This window comes from Entelurus aequoreus, linkage group LG26, assembly GCF_033978785.1.
Source record: "Entelurus aequoreus isolate RoL-2023_Sb linkage group LG26, RoL_Eaeq_v1.1, whole genome shotgun sequence".
Classification (NCBI taxonomy): Eukaryota; Metazoa; Chordata; class Actinopteri; order Syngnathiformes; family Syngnathidae; genus Entelurus; species Entelurus aequoreus.
In genome coordinates, this window is record NC_084756.1 from 6491016 (window position 1) to 6517309 (window position 26294).

General features: G+C 37.9%; 1 protein-coding gene across 1 annotated transcript in view; it reads right to left on the reverse strand.

The window, feature by feature from the left end:
* Positions 1 to 7818: 7818 nt before the first annotated feature.
* The window catches only part of LOC133643193 (tetraspanin-2-like), a 46396-nt gene continuing 27920 nt past the window's right edge, over positions 7819 to 26294 (reverse strand). The window contains exons 3-8 of the mRNA XM_062037617.1: positions 12977 to 13074; positions 11256 to 11330; positions 10649 to 10729; positions 8993 to 9064; positions 8429 to 8512; positions 7819 to 8357 (exon numbers count right to left, since the gene is read on the reverse strand). Coding sequence (XP_061893601.1) covers positions 8292 to 8357; positions 8429 to 8512; positions 8993 to 9064; positions 10649 to 10729; positions 11256 to 11330; positions 12977 to 13074 — 476 coding nt within the window. The 3' untranslated portion in view covers positions 7819 to 8291. The remainder of the gene's footprint in view (positions 8358 to 8428; positions 8513 to 8992; positions 9065 to 10648; positions 10730 to 11255; positions 11331 to 12976; positions 13075 to 26294) is intronic.

A 26294-nucleotide genomic window follows, 5' to 3' on the forward strand; every position in this document is an offset into this window, starting at 1 on the left:
TCTACTTATAAGATGTCTATGGTTATAACGTTAGCAGTGAGTTTACAGCCTCACTGATTTAACTACACAGCAAATAAAAGTCACGTTACTTAGCCAATAAACATTATCTTACATTCAAAACTTACCCTTCTTTGTACATCTTCAAATGTCGAACGAAGTTGGAAGTTGTTACGTCTCCGTCTATAATATTCGAACTGCATGATTTGCATAGGGCTATTCGTTTTTTGTTGACCAAGTCGTAGTTTTAATACCCGAACGAAATTAACTTTGGCATAATTGTTTCTCACTGCCGCATTGTTTGACAATTCTTCTTCATTGGTTGTCCTGCAATTTGATTGGATGAGAGCTGTGGGATGAAAACAGCGTAGATCTAATTTGATTGGCTGTTGTACTGAGAGCACACCAGCTGACAGGAACAACACGCTGATAGACACAGACGAAGAAAATGAAAAATACGGAGCGGCGCGCTCCCAAATAACTTTTTAATCTTTGGGTTTTGGGAAAAGTAGCAAGTCATGTCAAGTCAAAAGGCTCAAGTCCAAGTGAAGTCACAAGTCATGGATGTTAAAGTCTAAGTCGAGTTGCAAGTCCATCCATCCATCCATTTTTTACCGCTTATTCCCTTCGGGGTCGCGGGGGGCGCTGGAGCCTATCTCAGCTACAATCGGGCGGAAGGCGGGGACACCCTGGACAAGTCGCCACCTCATCGCAGGGCTAACACAGATACAGACAACATTCACACTCACATTCACACACTAGGGCAAATTTAGTGTTGCCAATCAACCTATCATCAGGTGCATGTCTTTGGAGGTGGGAGGAAGCCGGAGTACCCGGAGGGAACCCACGCAGTCACGGGGAGAACATGCAAACTCCACACAGAAAGATCCCGAGGCCGGGATTGAACTCACGACTACTCAGGACCTTCGTATTGTGAGGCAGATGCACTAGCCCCTCTTCCACCGTGCTGCCCGAGTTGCAAGTCTCTTTACATTTTATCAAGTCGAGTCCAAAGTCATCAAATTCATGACTCGAGTCCACACCTCTGCCTTTACCAATATCACTCACATTTACACATCAAACTTTGTGAAAGAAACACAACTAAATACAAAAATCAGGCTTTGCTGCACGTCTTAAAACGCAGTCTGGAGCTCTGCTAACTTTATTCATCAACCAGACATTACCAATCAGCATTAGTAAGACCAACAATTAATCAGCATTAGTAAGACCAACAATTAATGAACATTAGTAAGACCAACAATTAATGAACATTAGCAAGACCAACATTTAATGAACATTAGCAAGACCAACAATTAATGAACATTAGCAAGACCAACAATTAATGAACATTAGTAAGACCAATAATTAATGAACATTAGCAAGACCAACAATTAATGAACATTAGCAAGACCAACATTTAATGAGCATTAGTAAGACCAACAATTAATGAACATTAGCAAGACCAACAATTAATGAACATTAGTAAGACCAACAATTAATGAACATTAGTTAGACCAACAACAAGAACATTCTGGACTGGCGGATCAAAACAAAGGCTTAAAAATGGCCGCCCAATGACTGGGTCGGCCCAACTGTTTAGCTTTGACACTAATTGGTTTAGCACCACTTGGCGAGCTGCGTTGGAAAATGGGCGTGGCCAACCAGTAATGGCCATCTAGAAAAGAGCAACACCCAAAGTGAGCTAAGGTGGTGTTTGAAAAAAACATGCGTACACACAAATATCATGATTGTTAGGTAGACCACATACCTGTCAGGGGTCCAAGCCTCTGGAGTCCTGCAGTCATGGAGTGGCATTGTGGACCAATAAGGAGACGGGTTAGTAGTAGGTAGACCACATACCTGTCAGGGGTCCAGGCCTCTGGAGTCCTGCCATCATGGAGTGGCATTGTGGACCAATAAGGAGACGGGTTAGTAGTAGGTAGACCACATACCTGTCAGGGGTCCAGGCCTCTGGAGTCCTGCCATCATGGAGTGGCATTGTGGACCAATAAGGAGACGGGTTAGTAGTAGGTAGACCCCATACCTGTCACAGGTACAGGCCTCTGGAGTCCTGCCATCATGGAGTGGCATTGTGGACCAATAAGGAGACGGGTTAGTAGTAGGTAGACCACATACCTGTCACAGGTACAGGCCTCTGGAGTCCTGCCATCATGGAGTGGCATTGTGGACCAATAAGGAGATGGGTTAGTAGTAGGTAGACCCCATACCTGTCACAGGTACAGGCCTCTGGAGTCCTGCCATCATGGAGTGGCATTGTGGACCAATAAGGAGACAGGTTAGTAGTAGGTAGACCACATACCTGTCACGGGTCCAGGCCTCTGGAGTCCTGCCATCATGGAGTGGCATTGTGGACCAATAAGGAGACGGGTTAGTAGTAGGTAGACCACATACCTGTCACGGGTCCAGGCCTCTGGAGTCCTGCCATCATGGAGTGGCATTGTGGACCAACAAGGAGACGGGTTAGTAGTAGGTAGACCACATACCCGTCACAGGTCCAGGCCTCTGGAGTCCTGCCATCATGGAGTGGCATTGTGGACCAATAAGGAGACGGGTTAGTAGTAGGTAGACCACATACCCGTCACGGGTCCAGGCCTCTGGAGTCCTGCCATCATGGAGTGGCATTGTGGACCAATAAGGAGACGGGTTAGTAGTAGGTAGACCACATACCTGTCACGGGTCCAGGCCTCTGGAGTCCTGCCATCATGGAGTGGCATTGTGGACCAATAAGGAGACGGGTTAGTAGCATGTGAAGCTAGGCTAAGAGGAGCCAACATGGACAGTCAATGCCTACACACACATTGTGTCACCCACAGAGCGGTCACATGACCTGACCTAAGAGGATCTTTTTTAAAGCCGCCCCCATACGCCCCCTCTATCTCCAAACCTCAACCTTCAATTGGGATTAAAGTCATCAGCTGCTAACTTTCTGCTAGCATTAGCAGGCTGTGCATGGTTGGAGGTGAATGACGGGGGAGTGTAGAGCATGTTTGGACTGCAGGTGGCGCCATTGACTTCATAACTACAACTACACACAAAGCAGATACACAAAGTGAGGAGGGAGCAACACTGGACACACTATACTTATACATCCATTTTATACCGCTTGTCTCTCTCGGGTGTCTGGAGCCTATCCCAGCTGCATTCGGGTGGAATAAATACTGGATATATATATATATATATATATATATATATACACACACACACTGTGACACAATGAGGTGGACTCGCACGGTGCAATGGGATACTTGAGCGAGAAGGCTACCCGTGAGGGCGTTGGCTTTCAGAGGAGAGGGTAGAGGCTCAAGGGAGATGCCTGCCTGGGAAACAACAGCTGAGTCGATGAAATTCTCATCTGCCCCTGAATCAACCAGGGCGAGTAACGGCACGGACTGAGAGTGCCACTGAAGAGTGGCGGAGAATTGCATGCAATCCCGGGACTCGGGGAAGAGACTGTTTGGCTCACCAGAACCCCCACTGCTACTGGTGAGCCTCCTCCTTTGGCCGAATGGGGGAGGAGGCACGAAGATGACTGGGCTGTCCACAGTAGAAGCACACCCCCGACCTCAACCATCGGAGGCGCTCGTCAGCGGAGAGACGGGTCCGCCCTAGTTGCATGGGCTCCTCCCCTGGGGACCCGGACGGCAGGGCTAGGGGTACAGTACGTCGGAGTTCATGTGGCAGAAAATCACTGTCGGAAAAGGGGCAGTCGACACGGAGGGAACAGTCTCGCCTTTCCCCTGGGCTATTTGGTCCGAAATCTTGATGGCGGTGGTAATAGCCTCATCTAGGGAATCAAGCTCCTGCCTTAGTGCGATCTCCCTGCCAATGGTCCGGTTGAGCCCACTCTGGAAGTCGGTGAGCAGCGCTTGGTCATTCCAACCAGACTCCACGGCCAAGGAACGAAACTCACTGGCGAACTCTCTCACAGAACGTCGACCTTGGCGGAGTCTCAAAAGCTGCTGACCGGCCTGTTGTCCACGAATGGGGTGAACATAAATCTTTTTGAGCTCAGCGGCGAAGAGAGCAAAGGACTGAGCTGCGGGAGAATTCATCTCATGCAGGGCGTTGAAGTAACTGAGTGGAGGCCCCTCAAGAAGGCTGGCAATGAAAGCTATCTTGGCTGCCTAATGGACAAAGCGGGTTGGTTGAGCCTTAAAGGTGAGACGAACTTGGGTGAGGAACTCACGGCAGGTGTTGGGGTTGCCAGAATATTTTGCAGGAGGTGGAAGATGAGGCTCAACTGCTTGGACAACTGGTGCTGGGGGAGGGGCAGCGCCATCGGCTTGAAGTGGTTCTGCTGGTGGAGCCTGTCGTGGAGCAGCACAGAGGGTATCAAGTTTAGTGGTAATCTTGGATACCTCTTCCACAAGGGTCTGAAGGAGTTGTTGTGATCTCCCAGACGCCGACTTTGGTTGCCGATGACCTCCTTGACCCTTTCCAAGTCTGCTGGGTCCATTCTGGCCAGATCGTTCTGTCACGGTTTAACAAGCTGGCGGACCCAAAAGCAGACAAGAGAGGCAAATAAAAAGTCCAAAGGGTTTAATTCAGGCAGATGAGGGAGGAGGGAAAGGCGTTGTCGGCTGGAGTGGAGGTGTCTGGCAGGCAGGCAGGATTAGAGAAGGTCGGCACTGGAGGCAGAGGAAAACAATGGTGAGTCGAGGAACAAGCTACCAGGAGCAAAGGCACAAACAAAAGATCAACAACATCGTCAAAATGCTGCGAGAACTGGCGAGAAGCGTTACCACTTGGAGAGCTGTGAAACGATCTGGCAGCGTCGTGTGAGGAGACCAGGGCTTTTGTGGAGTGGAGGTGATTAGCTGATGGCAGGCAGGTGAGTGGGCTGATCAGTGCCAGGTGTGCCAGACTGGGACGCCAGGAACCCAAACTCCGCCCACACACATGACCACACCCAGACAGACGACACAAACACACAAGACACTGCAGGGACTGTGACACATATGTTGCTCCAAAAGCTGTATGTACCTTTCAGCATTAATGGTGCCTTCACATATGCGTAAATTACCCATGTCTTGGGCACTCATACACCCCCATATCATCACAGATGCTGGCTTTTTAACTTTGCGCCTATAACAGTCCAGATGGTTCTTTTCTTCTTTAGTCCACAGTTTCCAAAAACAATTAGAAATGTGGACTCGTCAGACCACAGAACACTTTTCCACTTTGCATCAGTCCATCTTAGATGAGCTCGGGCCCAGTGAAGCGTTTCTGGGTGTTGTTGATAAATGGCTTTGGCTTTGCATAGTAGAGTTTTAACCTGCACTTACAGATGTAGCGACCAACTGTAGTTACTGACAGTGGTTTTCTGAAGTGTTCCTGAGCCCATGTGGTGATATCCTTTACACACTGATGTGGCATTTTGATGCAGTAGTGCCTGAGGGAACCAAGGTGCGTAATATCATGGCTTACGTGCAGTGATTTCTCCAGATTCTCTCAACCTTTTGATGATATTACGGAGCGTAGATGGTGAAATCCCTAAATTCCTTGCAATAGCTGCTTGGGAAATGTTGTTCTTAAACAATTTGCTCAGGCATTTGTTGACAAAGTGGTGACCCTCGCCCCGTCCTTGTTTGTGAATGACTGAGCATTTCATGGAAGCTGCTTATATACCCAATCATGGCACCCACCCGTTCCCAATTAGCCTGTTCACCTGTGGGATGTTCCAAATAAGTCTTTGATGAGCATTCCTCAACTTTATTACTCTTTTTTGCCACTTGTGCCAGCTTTTTTGAAACATGTTGCAGGCATCAAATTACAAATGAGCTAATATTTGCCAAAAATACCAAAGTTTGTTAGGGTGAACATGAAATATCTTGTCTTTGCAGCCTATTCAATTGAATATAAGTTGAAAAGGATTTATTGTATTCTCTTTTTATTTACCATTTACACAACGTGACAACTTCACTGCTTTTGACTTTTGTTATAAAAATCCATGTAACAAAGTCAAATACAAATACGTCAACACTTCTCTATCCTAGAGTCAAAGTGTAGAGCAGATATAGATAATCTCCATCAACATCATGATAGCTGCACAGGACAAAATACACATAATTAGTAATCTTACTCTTTATTTGAATCATACTCAATAATTATATTTACAGTTCACAACTTGTCCACTGATATGAAATCATGTGCTCTTCCAGATGATTATTTTCTCAACACATCAACCTTAGACCGAGGTCAGCATGATTACAAATATTAGTACTGCATGAGAAGTGCATTTTAAATGTACATGCAAGTATGTAGTAATCAAATAAATGCACTACTTCGATAATAAATATGTTTCCTCACTAAACTCTCAGTAGAATTCAAGTGGAAATAAAAATACAGCTTCACCACTTTAGTTATATTTTTTGCGCTGAAGAAACTTTACATGCAGTCCAAATGTATGTATTATATATATATATATATATATATATATATATATATATATATATATATATATATATATATATATATATATATATATATATATATATATATATATATACATTGTATGTATTATATATATATATACATTTACATTGTATGTATTATATATATACATTTACATTGTATTCATTATATATATATATATATATACATTTACATTGTATGTATTATATATATATATATATATATATATATATATATATATATATATATATATATATATATATATATATATATATATATATATATATATATATATATATATATATATATATATATACATATATATATATACACATTTACATTGTATGTATGATATATATATACATTTAAAAAGACAAACATCTTTTTTTTATTTGGGACATCTTGCTGGTCAGGTTGTGGACACTGGTGGACCAGATCCAGCCTGCAGGTCTTAGTTTGAGGACCCCTGCTTTAGACCCTCCACTTGTCTACAGTCCACAGCAAGATGGAAGTACACTGACTTCAAAAGTACACAAGATGGCAACAAAATATTTGAAATTATGCACTGTGTGTGTGCGTGTGTGTGTGTGTGTGTGTGTGTGTGTCTAGTGCTGACACATTCAGCATCTGTGCTAGCAAACATCTACACGCTGGAAAGATGAATACTAGGACTGGTAGCTGGACCAGTAGGCACAAAGAAAACACACAGGACACACACAGTACATACATTCCACTCCACGCAGGTTTCTAAGGACATGGTTGAACATTTGGTCCCAAGGGTGAGTTCTAAGGACATGGTTGAACATTTAGTCCCAAAGGTGAGTTCTAAGGACATGGTTGAACATTTAGTCCCAAAGGTGAGTTCTAAGGACATGGTTGAACATTTAGTCCCAAAGGTGAGTTCTAAGGACATGGTTGAACATTTAGTCCCAAAGGTGAATTCTAAGGACATGGTTGAACATTTAGTCCCAAAGGTGAGTTCTAAGGACATGGTTGAACATTTAGTCCCAAAGGTGAGTTCTAAGGACATGGTTGAACATTTAGTCCCAAAGGTGAGTTCTAAGGACATGGTTGAACATTTAGTCCCAAAGGTGAGTTCTAAGGACATGGTTGAACATTTAGTCCCAAAGGTGAGTTCTAAGGACATGGTTGAACATTTAGTCCCAAAGGTGAGCTCTAAGGACATGGTTGAACATTTAGTCCCAAAGGTGAGTTCTAAGGACATGGTTGAACATTTAGTCCCAAAGGTGAGTCTAAGGACATGGTTGAACATTTGGTCCCAAAGGTTAGTTCTAAGGACATGGTTGAACATTTAGTCCCAAAGCTGAGTTCTAAGGACATGGTTGAACATTTAGTCCCAAAGGTGAGTTCTAAGGACATGGTTGAAGATTTGGTCCCAAAGGTTAGTTCTAAGGACATGGTTGAATATTTAGTCCCAAAAGTGAGTTCTAAGGACATGGTTGAAGATTTGGTCCCAAAGGTGAGTTCTAAGGACATGGTTGAACATTTAGTCCCAAAGGTGAGTTCTAAGGACATGGTTGAACATTTAGTCCCAAAGGTGAGTTCTAAAGACATGGTTGAAGATTTGGTCCCAAAGGTGAGTTCTCAGCACATGGTTGAAGATTTGGTCCCAAATGTGAGTTCTAAGGACATGGTTGAACATTTAGTCCTAAAGGCGAGTTCTAAGGACATGGTTGAACATTTAGTCCCAAAGGTGAGTTCTAAGGACATGGTTGAAGATTTGGTCCTAAAAGTGTTTGAAGGGAGGAAAGTCCCAGAAGCCGAGAACTGGTGTTAGGCAGAAGTGGGCTGCGAGGATGGGGGGTGTCATGTGAGTTCAAGGGTCAGAGGTGGTCCTCTCAGATGACCTCCCTGCTGTGTCTGATGGCACAACACAGCACCATGCTGAAGATCATCCCCAGGATCTGAGGGACAAAGAAATACTCCTTGAGAACCTGACTGAGGACTTCATGTTTGTAATATTCAGTCTTCTCACCATCACTCCTCCCACGGCTGTGCCCATGTAGACCATGAGGAGCATCTTGTGGCTGAAGAAGTCTGTGATGGCCCTCAGACAGTCCTTCACACCACACACACATCACAACACTATATATACATATATATATATGTATATATATATATATATATGTATTTATATATATATATATATATATATATATATATATATATATATATATATATATATATATATATATATATATATATACATATATATATATATATATATATACATATATATATATATATATATATATATATATATATATATATATATATATATATATATATATATATATATATATATATATATATATATATATATATATATATTTATATATATATATATAAATATATATAAATATATGTATACATATATATATATATATATATATATAGGTTTTGAAAATGAAAAATATGAAAATAGCACCCGCATGTTATATTATTCAGTGCAAAAGTTAGGACACCCTGCTGTCAGTGACATGAGTGACAGGTGTGGTGCCCTCACGTGGCCAAAAGGCGTCACAACAAGCAGGTTCACCTTCGTCTCCTGAGGAGCATGCGCACAAAGGACTGATGATGATGATGATGAAGATCCTCCACAGCAACTCAACTGCAAATGTAAATATGATACATATGTTAAATATGATACATATGATGAATATGATAAATAAATATGATACGTATGATGAATATGAATATGATAAATAAATATGATACATATAATACAACATGATGATTATGATAAATATCATACATATGATGAATATGAGACATAAATATGATACATATGAATATGATTATTATGATACATATGATGAATATGAGACATAAATATGATAAATATGAATATGATTATTATGATACATATGATAAATATGACACAAATGATGAATATGATAAATAAATATGACACATATGATGAATATGATATATAAATATGATACATATCATGAATATGATAAATAAATATGATGAATAGGATACATAAATATAATAAATATGACACACATGGTGAATAAATATGATACGTATGATAAAAATATGATGACTATGATAAATATACATATGATGAATATGATACATAAATATGATACATATGCATATGATTATTACGATACATATGATGAATATTATAAATAAATATGACACAAATGATGAATATGATAAATAAATGTGATACTTATGATAAAAATATTATGATAAATATGACACATATGATGACTATGATGCATAAATATGATAAATATGACACATATGATGAATATGATAAATAAATATGATACATATGATGAATATGATAAATCAATATGATACATATGATACAAATATGATTATGATAAATATCATACATATGATGAATATGACACACATATGAATATGATTATTATGATATATATGATGAATATGATAAATAAATATAATATGACACATGATGAATATGATAAATAAATGTGATACTTATGACAAAAAATATGATGATTTTGATAAATATGACACATATGATGAATATGATAAATAAAAATGATACGTATGATGAATATGATGAATCAATATGATAAAAATATGATGATTATGATAAATCATACATATGATAAATATGATGAATATGATAAATCAACATGATGAATATGAATATGATAAATATGAATATGATACATATGTTAAATATGATACATACAAATATGATGATTATGATAAATATCATGAATGTGATGAATATGATAAATATGATACATATGATGAATATGAACATTATAAATAAATAGAATACATATGAATATGATACAATATGATGAATATGATAAATATGATACATATGATGAATATGAACATTATAAATAAATAGAATACATATTATGAATATGATACAATATGATGAATATGATAAATAAATGTAATAAATATGAATGTGATGAATATGATAAATATTATAAATGTGATAATTATCATGAATATTTTAATATGATAAATATGATGAATATGAAAAATATGATGAATATGATGAACATGATAAATGTGAGGAATATAAATATGATAAATATGATTTTATGATTAATATGATGATTATGGAAAATAAGATGATTATGATGAATATGATAAATATAACGACAAATTATGATTATGATAAATATGATGAATATGATGAATATAAATAACAAATATGAGCCATAAAGAAGTGAAGAGAGTATCTCACAGTTGTGTGATAGATGACTGAAATGTTGCTTGTGTTGTCTCTGATGGACGTGCTGTAGTACTTTTGGACCTCCTCCACTATCTGTACATATACATGGAAATATACATCTTTATATACCTAGAAATATACATTATATACATGTAAATATACATTATATACATCTTTATATACCTGGAAATATACATTGTATACATGTAAATATACATTATATGCATCTTTATATACCTGTAAATATACATTATATACATCTTTATATACCTGTAAATATACATTATGTACATCTTTATATACCTGTAAATATACATTATATACATCTTTATATACCTGTAAATAAACATTATATACATCTTGATATACCTGTAAATAAACATTTTATACATCTTTATATACCTATAAATATACATTATATACATCTTTATATACCTGTAAATATACATCACATTCATGTTTATTATTATTATGATTATTGTTTACCTGTAAATATAAATACTATACATGTTTATATTCAGTATATTATTATTATGATTCATATTGTTTACCTGTAAATATCAATAATATACATGTTTATATTCAGTACATTATTATGATTACGATTATTATTGTTTACCTGTTCTTTGTTGATGAATCCAAACACGCCTGCTGTGATCTCTGCAGCAAATATGATCAGCAGACACACCAAGAACTGCAATACACAAAGTACTATTACTAACAATGTAGTACACACTATCACTAACAATGTAGTACGCACTATCAGAAACAATGTAGTACCCACTATTACAAAGTACTATCACAAAGAATGTAGTACACACTATCACTAAGAATGTAGTACACACTATCACAAAGCATGTACTACACACTATCACAAAGCATGTAGTACACACTATCACAAATAATGTAGAACACACTATTACAAAGAATGTAGTACACACTATCACAAAGTACTATCACAAATAATGTAGTACACACTATCACAAAGCATGTAGTACACACTATCACAAAGATGTAGTACACTACACACTATTACAAAGAAAGTAGTATACACTATTACAAATAATGTAGTACACACTATCACAAAGTACTACACAGTATCACAAAGTGTGTAGTACACTGTATCACAAAGTAGTACACACAATCAGAAAGCATGTAGTACACCGTATCACAAAGTAGTACACACTATCAGAAAGCATGTAGTACACTGCAACGCAAAGTACTACAAACTATCACAAAGCATGTAGTACACAGTATCACAAAGTACTACACACTATCACAGCGCATGTAGTACACCATATCACAAATTACTACACACTATCACAAAGTACTACAAACTATCAGAAAGCATGTAGTACACTGCAACACAAAATACTACAATCTATCACAAAGCATTTAGTACACTGTATCACAAAGTACTACACACTATCACAGCGCATGTAGTACACCATATCACAAATTACTACACACTATCACAAAGTACTACACACTATCAGAAAGCATGTGGTACACTGCAACACAAAATACGACAAACTATCACAAAGCATTTAGTACACTGTATCACAAAGTACTACACACTATCACAAAGCATGTAGTACACAGTATCACAAAGTACTACACACTATCACAAAGCATTTAGTACACTGTATCACAAAGTACTACACACTATCACAAAGCATGTAGTACACAGTATCACAAAGTACTACACACTATCACAACGCATGTAGTACACAGTATCACAAAGCACTACACACTATCACAAAGCATGTAGTACACAGTATCACAAAGTACTACACACTATCACAAAGCATTTAGTACACTGTATCACAAAGTACTACACACTATCACAAAGCATGTAGTACACAGTATCACAAAGTACTACACACTATCACAAAGCATTTAGTACACTGTATCACAAAGCACTACACACTATCACAAAGCATGTAGTACACAGTATCACAAAGTACTACACACTATCACAAAATATTTAGTACACTGTATCACAAAGTACTACACACTATCACAAAGCATGTAGTACACAGTATCACAAAGTACTACACACTATCACAACGCATGTAGTACACCATATCACAAATTACTACACACTATCACAAAGTACTACACGCTATTACAAAGTACTACACGCTATCACAAAGTATGTAGTACACTGTATCACAAAGTACTACACACTATCACAAAGCATGTAGTACACAGTATCACAAAGTAGTACACACTATCACAAAGTAGTACACAGTATAATAAAGTAGTAGACAGTACTTTGGAATGAAGTAATATTTACTTGCTTACTTAGTAAAATAAAAAGAAAAGTTGTCAACTCACTGAAGTCAGAAGACTCTGAGACTCTCTCACGGCCCCCACACTTCCCAGCAGGGCCCCCAGCATCATCAGCACTGTGGCCCCCAGCATCATGTACGCGCCTGCAAGTACCACAAACATCTAGTACTATCATGTGTACAAGTACTATCATGTGTACAACTGTAATAACTGTCATCATGTACGCGCCTGCAAGTACCACAAACATCTAGTACTATCATGTGTACAAGTACTATCATGTGTACAACTGTAATAACTGTCATCATGTACACGCCTGCAAGTACCACAAACATGTAGTACTATCATGTGTACAACTGTAATAACTGTCATCATGTACGTGCCTGCAAATACCATAAACATGTAGTACTATCATGTGTACAACTGTAATAACTGTCATCATGTACGTGCCTGCAAATACCATAAACATGTAGTACTATCATGTGTACAACTGTAATAACTGTCATCATGTACGTGCCTGCAAATACCATAAACATGTAGTACTATCATGTGTACAACTGTAATAACTGTCATCATGTATGTGCCTGCAAATACCATAAACATGTAGTACTATCATGTGTACAACTGTAATAACTGTCATCATGTATGTGCCTGCAAATACCATAAACATGTAGTACTATCATGTGTACAACTGTAATAACTGTCATCATGTACGTGCCTGCAAATACCATAAACATGTAGTACTATCATGTGTACAACTGTAATAACTGTCATCATGTATGTGCCTGCAAATACCATAAACATGTAGTACTATCATGTGTACAACTGTAATAACTGTCATCATGTACGTGCCTGCAAATACCATAAACATGTAGTACTATCATGTGTACAACTGTAATAACTGTCATCATGTATGTGCCTGCAAATACCATAAACATGTAGTACTATCATGTGTACAACTGTAATAACTGTCATCATGTATGTGCCTGCAAATACCATAAACATGTAGTACTATCATGTGTACAACTGTAATAACTGTCATCATGTACGTGCCTGCAAATACCATAAACATGTAGTACTATCATGTGTACAACTGTAATAACTGTCATCATGTATGTGCCTGCAAATACCATAAACATGTAGTACTATCATGTGTACAACTGTAATAACTGTCATCATGTACGTGCCTGCAAATACCATAAACATGTAGTACTATCATGTGTACAACTGTAATAACTGTCATCATGTATGTGCCTGCAAATACCATAAACATGTAGTACTATCATGTGTACAACTGTAATAACTGTCATCATGTACGTGCCTGCAAATACCATAAACATGTAGTACTATCATGTGTACAACTGTAATAACTGTCATCATGTACGTGCCTGCAAGTACCATAAATATACAAACATGTAGTACTATCATGTGTACAACTGTAATAACTGTCATCAGGTACGTGCCTGCAAGTACCATAAATATACAAACATGTAGTACTATCATGTGTACAACTGTAATAACTGTCATCATGTATGTGCCTGCAAGTACCATAAATATACAAACATGTAGTACTATCATGTGTACAACTGTAATAACTGTCATCAGGTACGTGCCTGCAAGTACCATAAATATACAAACATGTAGTACTATCATGTGTACAACTGTAATAACTGTTATTGTGTACACGCCTGCAAGTACCATAAATATACAAACATGTAGTACTATCATGTGTACAACTGTAATAATTGTCATCATGTACACACCTGCAAGTACCATAAACATGTAGTACTATCATGTGTACAACTGTAATAACTGTCATCATGTACACACCTGCAAGTACCATAAACATGTAGTACTATCATGTGTACAACACTAATAACTGTTATTATGTACACACCTGCAAGTACCATAAACATGTAGTACTATCATGTGTACAACACTAATAACTGTTATTGTGTACACGCCTGCAAGTACCATAAACATGCAGTACTATCATGTGTACAACACTAATAACTGTTATTATGTACGCGCCTGCAAGTACCATAAACATGTAGTACTATCATGTGTACAACTGTAATAACTGTTATTATGTACGCGCCTGCAAGTACCATAAACATGTAGTACTATCATGTGTACAACTGTAATAACTGTTATTATGTACGCGCCTGCAAGTACCATAAACATGTAGTACTATCATGTGTACAACTGTAATAACTGTTATTATGTACGCGCCTGCAAGTACCATAAACATGTAGTACTATCATGTGTACAACTGTAATAACTGTTTTTGTGTACACACCTGCAAGTACCATAAACATGTAGTACTATCATGTGTACAACTGTAATAACTGTTATTATGTACACGCCTGCAAGTACTAATAGTATTAACTGCAAAAAAGTACTAAATTTATTTTAAAGTATGTACAAAATATACCAGTAAGAAAATATTTATTATTTACAACATTATACAACTTTGGTTGGCTTCAAAACTCCTTCAGAGGTTTTGTTCATTAAAATGGATGCTTTTGTCATTTAGGAGCTTTTATTTTGTAGGTGATACTTCCGGTTCTGCTTACGCTACTTTCGACACTTGACTGATTGAATGTTTGTTGAGCTCAGTCGTCGATCAGTGAGTCTTCTTCGCCTTCAGGAGACATGTTGCAAATATTCACGGCTGCGTGGATGTTTATGCGTGTAAGATACACTCGGCTAGTATTATTATTATTATTATTATTATGATATTTTAGTGATATTTTAAGGCGACACCACCCATTTTGGTACCGATCCGAAAACAACTGCATCAACTTTTTAAAGACAGAATGTAAATGTGACCTTAATTGAATCAGTTTGAGCAGGATTACAATTTAGTTACACAACAATCATTACAAATAACACTTTATGAGCCTCTTAACAACTTTTAAAGGCCTACTGAAAGCCACTACTAGCGACCACGCAGTCTGATAGTTTATATATCAATGATGAAATCTTAACATTGCAACACATGCCAATACGGCCGGGTTAACTTATAAAGTGACATTTTAAATTTCCCGCCACACTTCCGGTTAAAAACGTTTTATTATGCTGACGTATGCGCGTGACGTCACGAGGGCAAGGGAAGTATTCGGAGCCCGTAGAAAAAGCTCTGTTTTCATTTCATAATTCCACAGTATTCTGGACATCTGTGTTGGTGAATCTTTTGCAATTTGTTTAATGAACAATGGAGGCTGCAAAGAAGAACGTTGTAGGTGGGATCGATCGGTGTATTAGCGGCTAAGTACAATACTTACAGCTAAACGACAAGTACTACTTACTTAGCAGACGCCTAGCCGATGCTAGCCGCCAAACCCACGGGTGAAGTCCTTCGTCGCACCGTCGATCGCTGGAACGCAGGTGAGCACGGCTGTTGATGAGCAGATGAGGGCTGGCTGGCGTAGGTGGAGCGCTAATGTTTTTATCATAGTTCTGTGAGGTCCGGTTGCTAAGTTAGCCTTAGCGTCGTTAGCACCAGCATTGTTAAGCCTTACCAGGCTGAGAATTTTTAACCGTGTATTTACATGTACATGGTTTAATAGTATTGTTGATCTTCTGTCCATCCTTCCAGTCAGGGATTTATGTATTTTGTTTCTATCTGCATTTGAGACAGATGCTATCACGTTAGCTCATGCTAAAGAGCTTCGTCGATGATGGGTGAAGTCCTTCGTCGCGCCGCCGATCGCTTGAACGCAGGTGAGCACGGCTGTTGATGTAACCGTGTAGTTACAGGTCCATGGTTTAATAGTATTGTTGATCTTCTGTCTATCCTTCCAGTCAATGGTTTATTTATTTTGTTTCTATCTGCATTTGAGAACGATGCTATCACGTTAGCTCAGTAGCTAAGTGTGTCACCGATGTATTGTCGTGGAGATAAAAGTCACTTTGAATGTCCATTTCGCGTTCTCGACTCTCATTTTCAAGAGGATATAGTATCCGAGGTGGTTTAAAATACAAATCCGTGATCCACAATAGAAAAAGGAGAGAGTGTGGAATCCAATGAGCCAGCTTGTACCTAAGTTACGGTCAGAGCGAAAAAAGATACGTCCTGCACTGCCTCTAGTTCTTCACTCTAACGTTCCTCATCCACGAATCTTTCATCCTCGCTCAAATTAATGGGGTAATCGTCGCTTTGTCGCTCCGAATCTCTCTCACTCCATTGTAAACAAAGGAAAATTGTGAGGAATATTACCTCCTGTGACGTCACGCTACTTCCGGTACAGCCAAGGCTTTTTTTTTATCAGCGAGCAAAAGTTGCGAACTTTATCGTCGATTTTCTCTACTAAATCCTTTCAGCAAAAATATAGCAATATCGCAAAATGATCAAATATGACACATAGAATGGATCTGCTATTCCCGTTTGAATAAAAAAAAAAAAAATTCAGTAGGACTTTAAGGAATGTAAAAAAAAAATTGTTAATTCAGCTGCAGTTCATCATCTCACCAGAGGAGGGCAGCAGTGTACTGTGTGTGTGTGTGATTCCTACTATATATATATATATATATATATATATATATATATATATATATATATATATATATATATATATATATATATATATATATACATATATATATATATATATATATATATATATATATATATATATATATATATATATATATATATATATATATATATATATATATATATATATATGTGTGTTTTCGTGTATTGATAAGACAATATGATGATTATTGTAAGGTCCCCAATCTACACACCCTCTGCAGGATGTCCCAAAAGAAATAGAAAATAAATAAATGACCATAAATGTATGGAACCACTCTTCATCACTTCTATTTCCATGGAATGTTCCAGAAGACGTGACCTCTGACTGGTCTATTGTGTGATATAGTAGAAGTGGTCAGACTAGTCTAATGTGTGATATAGTAGAATTGGTCAGACTAGTCTAATGTGTGATATAGTACAAGTGGTCAGACTAGTCTACTGTGTGATATAGTAGAAGTGGTCGGACTAGTCTACTGTGTGATATAGTAGAAGTGGTCAGACTAGTCTAATGTGTGATATAGTACAAGTGGTCGGACTAGTCTAATGTGTGATATAGTACAAGTGGTCAGGTGGTCTAATGTGCGATATAGTAGAAGTGGTCAGACTAGTCTAATGTGTGATATAGTAGAAATGGTCGGACTAGTCTAATGTGTGATATAGTACAAGTGGTCGGACTAGTCTAATGTGTGATATAGTACAAGTGGTCAGGTGGTCTAATGTGTGATATAGTAGAAGTGGTCAGAGTAGTCTAATGTGTGATATAGTAGAAGTGGTCAGACTAGTCTAATGTGTGATATAGTAGAAGTGGTCAGACTAGTCTAATGTGTGATATAGTACAAGTGGTCAGACTAGTCTAATGTGTGATATAGTACAAGTGGTCAGACTAGTCTACTGTGTGATATAGTAGAAGTGGTCGGACTAGTCTACTGTGTGATATAGTAGAAGTGGTCAGACTAGTCTAATGTGTGATATAGTACAAGTGGTCGGACTAGTCTAATGTGTGATATAGTACAAGTGGTCAGGTGGTCTAATGTGTGATATAGTAGAAGTGGTCAGACTAGTCTAATGTGTGATATAGTAGAAATGGTCGGACTAGTCTAATGTGTGATATAGTAGAAGTGTCAAGACTAGTCTAATGTGTGATATAGTAGAAGTGGTCAGACTAGTCTAATGTGTGATATAGTAGAAGTGGTCGGACTAGTCTAATGAGTGATATAGTACAAGTGGTCAGACTAGTCTAATGTGTGATATAGTAGAAGTGGTCAGACTAGTCTAATGTGTGATATACTAGAAGTGGTCAGACTAGTGTACTGTCTGATATAGTAGAAGTGGTCAGACTAGTCTAATGTGTGATATAGTAGAAGTGGTCGGACTAGTCTAATGTGTGATATAGTACAAGTGGTCAGACTAGTCTAATGTGTGATATAGTAGAAGTGTCAAGACTAGTCTAATGTGTGATATAGTAGAAGTGGTCAGACTAGTCTAATGTGTGATATAGTAGAAGTGGTTGGACTAGTCTAATGTGTGATATAGTAGAAGTGGTCGGACTAGTCTACTGTGTGATATAGTAGAAGTGGTCAGACTAGTCTAATGTGTGATATAGTACAAGTGGTCGGACTAGTCTAATGTGTGATATAGTACAAGTGGTCAGGTGGTCTAATGTGTGATATAGTAGAAGTGGTCAGACTAGTCTAATGTGTGATATAGTAGAAATGGTCGGACTAGTCTAATGTGTGATATAGTAGAAGTGTCAAGACTAGTCTAATGTGTGATATAGTAGAAGTGGTCAGACTAGTCTAATGTGTGATATAGTAGAAGTGGTCGGACTAGTCTAATGAGTGATATAGTACAAGTGGTCAGACTAGTCTAATGTGTGATATAGTAGAAGTGGTCAGACTAGTCTAATGTGTGATATACTAGAAGTGGTCAGACTAGTGTACTGTCTGATATAGTAGAAGTGGTCAGACTAGTCTAATGTGTGATATAGTAGAAGTGGTCGGACTAGTCTAATGTGTGATATAGTACAAGTGGTCAGACTAGTCTAATGTGTGATATAGTAGAAGTGTCAAGACTAGTCTAATGTGTGATATAGTAGAAGTGGTCGGACTAGTCTACTGTGTGATATAGTAGAAGTGGTCAGAGTAGTGTAAAGTGTGATATAGTAGAAGTGGTCAGACTAGTCTAATGTGTGATATAATAGAAGTGGTCAGACTAGTCTAATGTGTGATATAGTAGAAGTGGTCGGACTAGTCTAATGAGTGATATAGTACAAGTGGTCAGACTAGTCTAATGTGTGATATAGTAGAAGTGGTCAGACTAGTCTAATGTGTGATATAGTAGAAGTGGTCAGACTAGTGTACTGTGTGATATAGTAGCAGTGGTCAGACTAGTCTAATGTGTGATATAGTAGAAGTGGTCAGACTAGTCTAATGTGTGATATAGTACAAGTGGTCAGACTAGTCTAATGTGTGATATAGTAGAAGTGTCAAGACTAGTCTAATGTGTGATATCGTAGAAGTGGTCGGACTAGTCTAATGTGTGATATAGTAGAAGAGGTCATACTAGTCTATTGTGTGATATAGTAGAAGTGGTCAGACTAGTCTAATGTGTGATATAGTAGAAGTGGTCAGGTGGTCTAATGTGTGATATAGTAGAAGTGGTCAGACTAGTCGAATGTGTGATATAGTAGAAGTGGTCGGACTAGTCGAATGTGTGATATAGTAGAAGTGGTCAGACTAGTCTAATGTGTGATATAGTAGAAGTGGTCGGACTAGTCTAATGTGTGATATAGTAGAAGTGGTCAGACTAGTCTAATGTGTGATATAGTAGAAGTGGTCAGACTAGTCTAATGTGTGATATAGTAGAAGTGGTCAGACTAGTCTAATGTGTGATATAGTAGAGGTGGTCAGGTGGTCTATTGTGTGATATAGTGGAAGTGGTCAGACTAGTCGAATGTGTGATATAGTAGAAGTGGTCAGACTAGTCTAATGTGTGATAGGGTAGAAGTGGTCTGACTAGTCTAATGTGTGATATAGTAGAAGTGGTCAGAGTAGTCTAATGTGTGATATAGTAGAAGAGGACAGACTAGTCTAATGTGTGATATAGTAGAGGTGGTCAGACTAGTCTAATGTGATATATAGTACAAGTGGTCGGACTAGTCTAATGTGTGATATAGTAGAAGTGGTCAGACTAGTCTACTGTGTGATATAGTAGAAGTGGTCGGACTAGTCTAATGTGTGATATAGTACAAGTGGTCAGACTAGTCTAATGTGTGATATAGTACAAGTGGTCAGGTGGTCTAATGTGTGATATAGTAGAAGTGGTCAGACTAGTCTAATGTGTGATATAGTAGAAGTGGTCGGACTAGTCTAATGTGTGGTATAGTAGAAATGGTCGGACTAGTCTAATGTGTGATATAGTAGAAGTGGTCAGACTAGTCTAATGTGTGATATAGTAGAAATGGTCGGACTAGTCTAATGTGTGATATAGTACAAGTGGTCGGACTAGTCTAATGTGTGATATAGTACAAGTGGTCAGGTGGTCTAATGTGTGATATAGTAGAAGTGGTCAGAGTAGTCTAATGTGTGATATAGTAGAAGTGGTCAGACTAGTCTAATGTGTGATATAGTAGAAGTGGTCAGACTAGTCTAATGTGTGATATAGTAGAAGTGGTCAGACTAGTCTAATGTGTGATATAGTAGAAGTGGTCAGACTAGTCTAATGTGTGATATAGTAGAAGTGGTCAGACTAGTCTAATGTGTGATATAGTAGAGGTGGTCAGGTGGTCTATTGTGTGATATAGTGGAAGTGGTCAGACTAGTCTACTGTGTGATATAGTAGAAGTGGTCAGACTAGTCTAATGTGTGATATAGTACAAGTGGTCGGACTAGTCTAATGTGTGATATAGTACAAGTGGTCAGGTGGTCTAATGTGTGATATAGTAGAAGTGGTCAGACTAGTCTAATGTGTGATATAGTAGAAATGGTCGGACTAGTCTAATGTGTGATATAGTAGAAGTGTCAAGACTAGTCTAATGTGTGATATAGTAGAGGTGGTCAGACTAGTCTAATGTGTGATATAGTAGAAGTGGTCGGACTAGTCTAATGAGTGATATAGTACAAGTGGTCAGACTAGTCTAATGTGTGATATAGTAGAAGTGGTCAGACTAGTCTAATGTGTGATATACTAGAAGTGGTCAGACTAGTGTACTGTCTGATATAGTAGAAGTGGTCAGACTAGTCTAATGTGTGATATAGTAGAAGTGGTCGGACTAGTCTAATGTGTGATATAGTACAAGTGGTCAGACTAGTCTAATGTGTGATATAGTAGAAGTGTCAAGACTAGTCTAATGTGTGATATAGTAGAAGTGGTCAGACTAGTCTAATGTGTGATATAGTAGAAGTGGTCGGACTAGTCTAATGTGTGATATAGTAGAAGTGGTCGGACTAGTCTACTGTGTGATATAGTAGAAGTGGTCAGACTAGTCTAATGTGTGATATAGTACAAGTGGTCGGACTAGTCTAATGTGTGATATAGTACAAGTGGTCAGGTGGTCTAATGTGTGATATAGTAGAAGTGGTCAGACTAGTGTAATGTGTGATATAGTAGAAATGGTCGGACTAGTCTAATGTGTGATATAGTAGAAGTGTCAAGACTAGTCTAATGTGTGATATAGTAGAAGTGGTCAGACTAGTCTAATGTGTGATATAGTAGAAGTGGTCGGACTAGTCTAATGAGTGATATAGTACAAGTGGTCAGACTAGTCTAATGTGTGATATAGTAGAAGTGGTCAGACTAGTCTAATGTGTGATATACTAGAAGTGGTCAGACTAGTGTACTGTCTGATATAGTAGAAGTGGTCAGACTAGTCTAATGTGTGATATAGTAGAAGTGGTCGGACTAGTCTAATGTGTGATATAGTACAAGTGGTCAGACTAGTCTAATGTGTGATATAGTAGAAGTGTCAAGACTAGTCTAATGTGTGATATAGTAGAAGTGGTCGGACTAGTCTACTGTGTGATATAGTAGAGTGGTCAGAGTAGTGTAAAGTGTGATATAGTAGAAGTGGTCAGACTAGTCTAATGTGTGATATAATAGAAGTGGTCAGACTAGTCTAATGTGTGATATAGTAGAAGTGGTCGGACTAGTCTAATGAGTGATATAGTACAAGTGGTCAGACTAGTCTAATGTGTGATATAGTAGAAGTGGTCAGATTAGTCTAATGTGTGATATAGTAGAAGTGGTCAGACTAGTGTACTGTGTGATATAGTAGCAGTGGTCAGACTAGTCTAATGTGTGATATAGTAGAAGTGGTCAGACTAGTCTAATGTGTGATATAGTACAAGTGGTCAGACTAGTCTAATGTGTGATATAGTAGAAGTGTCAAGACTAGTCTAATGTGTGATATCGTAGAAGTGGTCGGACTAGTCTAATGTGTGATATAGTAGAAGAGGTCATACTAGTCTATTGTGTGATATAGTAGAAGTGGTCAGACTAGTCTAATGTGTGATATAGTAGAAGTGGTCAGGTGGTCTAATGTGTGATATAGTAGAAGTGGTCAGACTAGTCGAATGTGTGATATAGTAGAGGTGGTCGGACTAGTCGAATGTGTGATATAGTAGAAGTGGTCACACTAGTCTAATGTGTGATATAGTAGAAGTGGTCAGACTAGTCTAATGTGTGATATAGTAGAAGTGGTCAGACTAGTCTAATGTGTGATATAGTAGAAGTGGTCAGACTAGTCTAATGTGTGATATAGTAGAAGTGTTCAGACTAGTCTAATGTGTGATATAGTAGAGGTGGTCAGGTGGTCTATTGTGTGATATAGTGGAAGTGGTCAGACTAGTCGAATGTGTGATATAGTAGAAGTGGTCAGACTAGTCTAATGTGTGATAGGGTAGAAGTGGTCAGACTAGTCTAATGTGTGATATAGTAGAAGTGGTCAGAGTAGTCTAATGTGTGATATAGTAGAAGATGACAGACTAGTCTAATGTGTGATATAGTAGAGGTGGTCAGACTAGTCTAATGTGATATATAGTACAAGTGGTCGGACTAGTCTAATGTGTGATATAGTAGAAGTGGTCAGACTAGTCTACTGTGTGATATAGTAGAAGTGGTCAGACTAGTCTAATGTGTGATATAGTACAAGTGGTCAGACTAGTCTAATGTGTGATATAGTACAAGTGGTCAGGTGGTCTAATGTGTGATATAGTAGAAGTGGTCAGACTAGTCTAATGTGTGATATAGTAGAAGTGGTCGGACTAGTCTAATGTGTGGTATAGTAGAAATGGTCGGACTAGTCTAATGTGTGATATAGTAGAAGTGGTCAGACTAGTCTAATGAGTGATATAGTACAAGTGGTCAGACTAGTCTAATGTGTGATATAGTAGAAGTGGTCAGACTAGTCTAATGTGTGATATAGTAGAAGTGGTCAGACTAGTCTACTGTGTGATATAGTAGAAGTGGTCAGACTAGTCTAATGTGTGATATAGTAGAAGTGATCAGACTAGTCTAATGTGTGATACAGTAGAAGTGGTCGGACTAGTCGAATGTGTGATATAGTAGAAGTGGTCGGACTAGTCGAATGTGTGATATAGTAGAAGTGGTCAGACTAGTCTAATGTGTGATATAGTAGAAGTGGTCAGACTAGTCTAATGTGTGATATAGTAGAAGTGGTCAGACTAGTCTACTGTGTGATATAGTAGAAGTGGTCAGACTAGTCTAATGTGTGATATAGTAGAAGTGATCAGACTAGTCTAATGTGTGATACAGTAGAAGTGGTCGGACTAGTCGAATGTGTGATATAGTAGAAGTGGTCGGACTAGTCGAATGTGTGATATAGTAGAAGTGGTCAGACTAGTCTAATGTGTGATATAGTAGAAGTGGTCAGACTAGTCTAATATGTGATATAGTAGAAGTGGTCAGGTGGTCTAATGTGTGATAAATGTAGAAGTGGTCACACTAGTCTAATGTGTGATATAGTAGAAGTGGTCAGACTAGTCTAATGTGTGATATAGTAGAAGTGGTCAGACTAGTCTAATGTGTGATATAGTAGAAGTGGTCAGACTAGTCTAATGTGTGATATAGTAGAATTGGTCGGACTAGTCTATTGTGTGATATAGTAGAAGTGGTCAGACTAGTCTATTGTGTGATATAGTAGAAGTGGTCAGACTAGTCTAATGTGTGATATAGTACAAGTGGTCAGACTAGTCTAATGTGTGATATAGTACAAGTGGTCAGACTAGTCTAATGTGTGATATAGTAGAAGTGGTCAGACTAGTCTAATGTGTGATATAGTGGAAGTGGTCAGACTAGTCTACTGTGTGATATAGTAGAAGTGGTCAGACTAGTCTAATGTGTGATACAGTAGAAGTGGTCAGACTAGTCTAATGTGTGATATAGTAGAAGTGGTCAGGTGGTCTAATGTGTGATATAGTAGAAGTGGTCAGACTAGTCGAATGTGTGATATAGTAGAAGTGGTCAGACTAGTCGAATGTGTGATATAGTAGAAGTGGTCAGACTAGTCTAATGTGTGATATAGTAGAAGTGGTCAGACTAGTCTACTGTGTGATATAGTAGAAGTGGTCAGACTAGTCTAATGTGTGATATAGTAGAGGTGGTCAGACTAGTCTAATGTGTGATATAGTAGAAGTGGTCAGAGTAGTCTACTGTGTGATATAATATAAGTGGTCAGACAAGTCTACTGTGTGATATAGTAGAAGTGGTCAGACTAGTCTAATGTGTGATATAGTAGAGGTGGTCAGACTAGTCTAATGTGTGGTATAGTAGAAGTGGTCAGAGTAGTCTACTGTGTGATATAGTAGAAGTGGTCAGACTAGTCTATTGTGTGATATAGTAGAAGTGGTCAGACTAGTCTATTGTGTGATATCGTAGAAGTGGTCGGACTAGTCTAATGTGTGATATAGTAGAAGTGGTCAGACTAGTCTATTGTGTGATATAGTAGAAGTGGTCAGACTAGTCTAATGTGTGATATAGTAGAAGTGGTCAGGTGGTCTAATGTGTGATATAGTAGAAGTGCTCAGACTAGTGTAATGTGTGATGTAGTAGAAGTGGTCAGACTAGTCTAATGTGTGATATAGTAGAAGTGGTCAGACTAGTCTAATGTGTGATATAGTAGAAGTGGTCAGACTAGTCTAATGTGTGATATAGTAGAATTGGTCAGACTAGTCTATTGTGTGATATAGTAGAAGTGGTCAGACTACTCTATTGTGTGATATAGTAGAAGTGGTCAGACTAGTCTAATGTGTGATATAGTAGAAGTAGTCAGACTAGTCTAATGTGTGGTATAGTAGAAGTGGTCAGACTAGTCTAATGTGCGATATAGTAGAAGTGGTCGGACTAGTCTAATGTGTGATATAGTAGGAGTAGTCAGACTAGTCTAATGTGTGATATAGTAGAGGTGGTCAGACTATATATATATATATATATATATATATATAAAATATGTTTTGGTGTATTGATTTGATTATTGTTAGGTCCCCAATCTACACACCCTCTGCAGGATGTCCCAAGTGAAATAGAAAATAAATAAATAACCATAAATGTATGGAACAACTCTTCATCACTTCTATTTCCATGGAATGTTCCAGAAGACGTGACCTCTGACTGGTCTATTGTGTGATATAGTAGAAGCGGTCAGACTAGTCTAATGTGTGATATAGTAGAAGTGGTCGGACTAGTCTAATGTGTGATATAGTAGAAGTGGTCAGGTGGTCTAATGTGTAATATAGTAGAAGTGGTCAGACTAGTGTAATGTGTGATATAGTAGAAGTGGTCAGACTAGTCTAATGTGTGATATAGTAGAGG